This window comes from Formica exsecta, unplaced genomic scaffold (assembly GCF_003651465.1).
Source record: "Formica exsecta isolate Colony F162 unplaced genomic scaffold, ASM365146v1 scaffold458, whole genome shotgun sequence".
NCBI classification, from domain to species: domain Eukaryota; kingdom Metazoa; phylum Arthropoda; class Insecta; order Hymenoptera; family Formicidae; genus Formica; species Formica exsecta.
The window spans coordinates 748818-750350 of NW_021851814.1; the positions used below are offsets into that span (position 1 = coordinate 748818).

Below are 1533 nucleotides of genomic sequence, written 5' to 3' on the forward strand. Positions count from 1 at the left end.
TATATATATATATACTTTTCTCAGAGAATTTAAAATTATAAATTGAGCTAAGATGAAAATTAATTCAATTTAAAATATTTTGGAACATTTTTTTCTTTTTAACTACAAATCCTTAAACGAGTTTCTAGTACACATAAAGAAATATACAAGGAAATAAATAAAACAGTTTATACATTTTAAAAAATTTGTTTATAGATGCACAATACACGATGAACACATGTGTATAGTAGAACATACGATTTTACTGCGCAGCCGCCGTGCTCGGCGCCGAGCTAGTGGCTTGCGCTTGATCCTCGCGCAAACGATCCTTTTTGAGTTGTCCCATAAAGGAGGCCTTATCAGCGGCGGTCTGGAAGCGACCATGTCCAAACTTGGAGCTGGTGTCAATGAATTTGAGATTGATCTTTTCCAATGCAGATCTCTTCGTATGTACTAACAAGGACTGGAAAATACGTTTCAACATTAGTTTTGTTTTTTCATAGATAAATATCAATAATATTCATGTATTTAGTCAGTCCTATCATTTATAACTATCATCGTGATCAGAATAATACTGTAGGCTCTCATAAAATCTCATCATGTAAATGCGAAAAAATATATCGTTATTCATTAGTATTTGTCCTTACTTTTCTTAGAGTAATCACGCGTTTCTTCGGACCCATACAGCATCCCTTGATCATAACAAAATCATTGTTCACTTCACCATAGTGCGGGAAGCCACCCATGGGCGTAATGGTCTTCTCGGTAAGATCGTATTCCGTGGAAGCATTATTTTTCACGATCTAAAAGTATTTAGATAAATATGATAAAGATAATTTTGAATAAAAAATTTTTAATATTTATTTTATTGTGACTTATTTTGGAGACCTAAAGCACAGATATGGTATTTGTGCATTAGGCACTATGACTAATAAGTAAATTTTATTTCGCCTTTTCCAAATTTAAGAATCAATCTTTTGACAGAGTTTCAAAGATCGACTTAAGGTAAGAGGCGTATAAATTAATTATAATTCCCAAATTTAATTACTTTGCCATCCTTGGTGTGGATGCCTTGTCCGATTCTATAGATCTTCTTATTCATTTCAGTACGATGGTGATACCCTTTCTGACCAGCGCGCGCAACAGTAAAGGACACGCGGCTTGGATGCCACGCACCGATACAAGCAACCTTCCTCAGACCCTTGTGAGTCTTGCGCGGCAATTTCTTAGTGTGCCACCTGGATGTAACGCCTATAAAAAGCATAAAAAATATCAATTGCTTAAAGATTAAGTAAGCGCTCGTGCACATACTAAGGAAACTAAATTTGATTCACAGTTAGTCTTATTTGGTCAAGGACCTCAGTAGGAAGGCAGCATGGTTATATCCTCAAGATAATCAGATAAATGCACATCATGCTTTTTTCATCATACAGTCCTAAGTAGTTTCTTATAAAACATGCTTCTCATTCTAGGGGGAAAGGGGGGGGGGGGGGGGCATATAAAAGAGGAAACGTAAACGCGCAGTTTCGGGGGGCAGTGGGGGCGAGCAGAATT

The 1533-nt window shown here is 36.3% G+C and overlaps 1 protein-coding gene across 1 annotated transcript in view; it reads right to left on the minus strand.

Annotated features, from left to right (window-relative positions):
• Positions 1-170: 170 nt before the first annotated feature.
• Positions 171-1533, minus strand: part of LOC115240919 (60S ribosomal protein L3) — a 4024-nt gene continuing 2661 nt past the window's right edge. The window contains exons 6-8 of the mRNA XM_029816358.1: positions 1028-1230; positions 627-782; positions 171-442 (exon numbers count right to left, since the gene is read on the minus strand). Of these exons, the coding sequence (XP_029672218.1) occupies positions 242-442; positions 627-782; positions 1028-1230 (560 nt within the window). The 3' untranslated portion in view covers positions 171-241. The remainder of the gene's footprint in view (positions 443-626; positions 783-1027; positions 1231-1533) is intronic.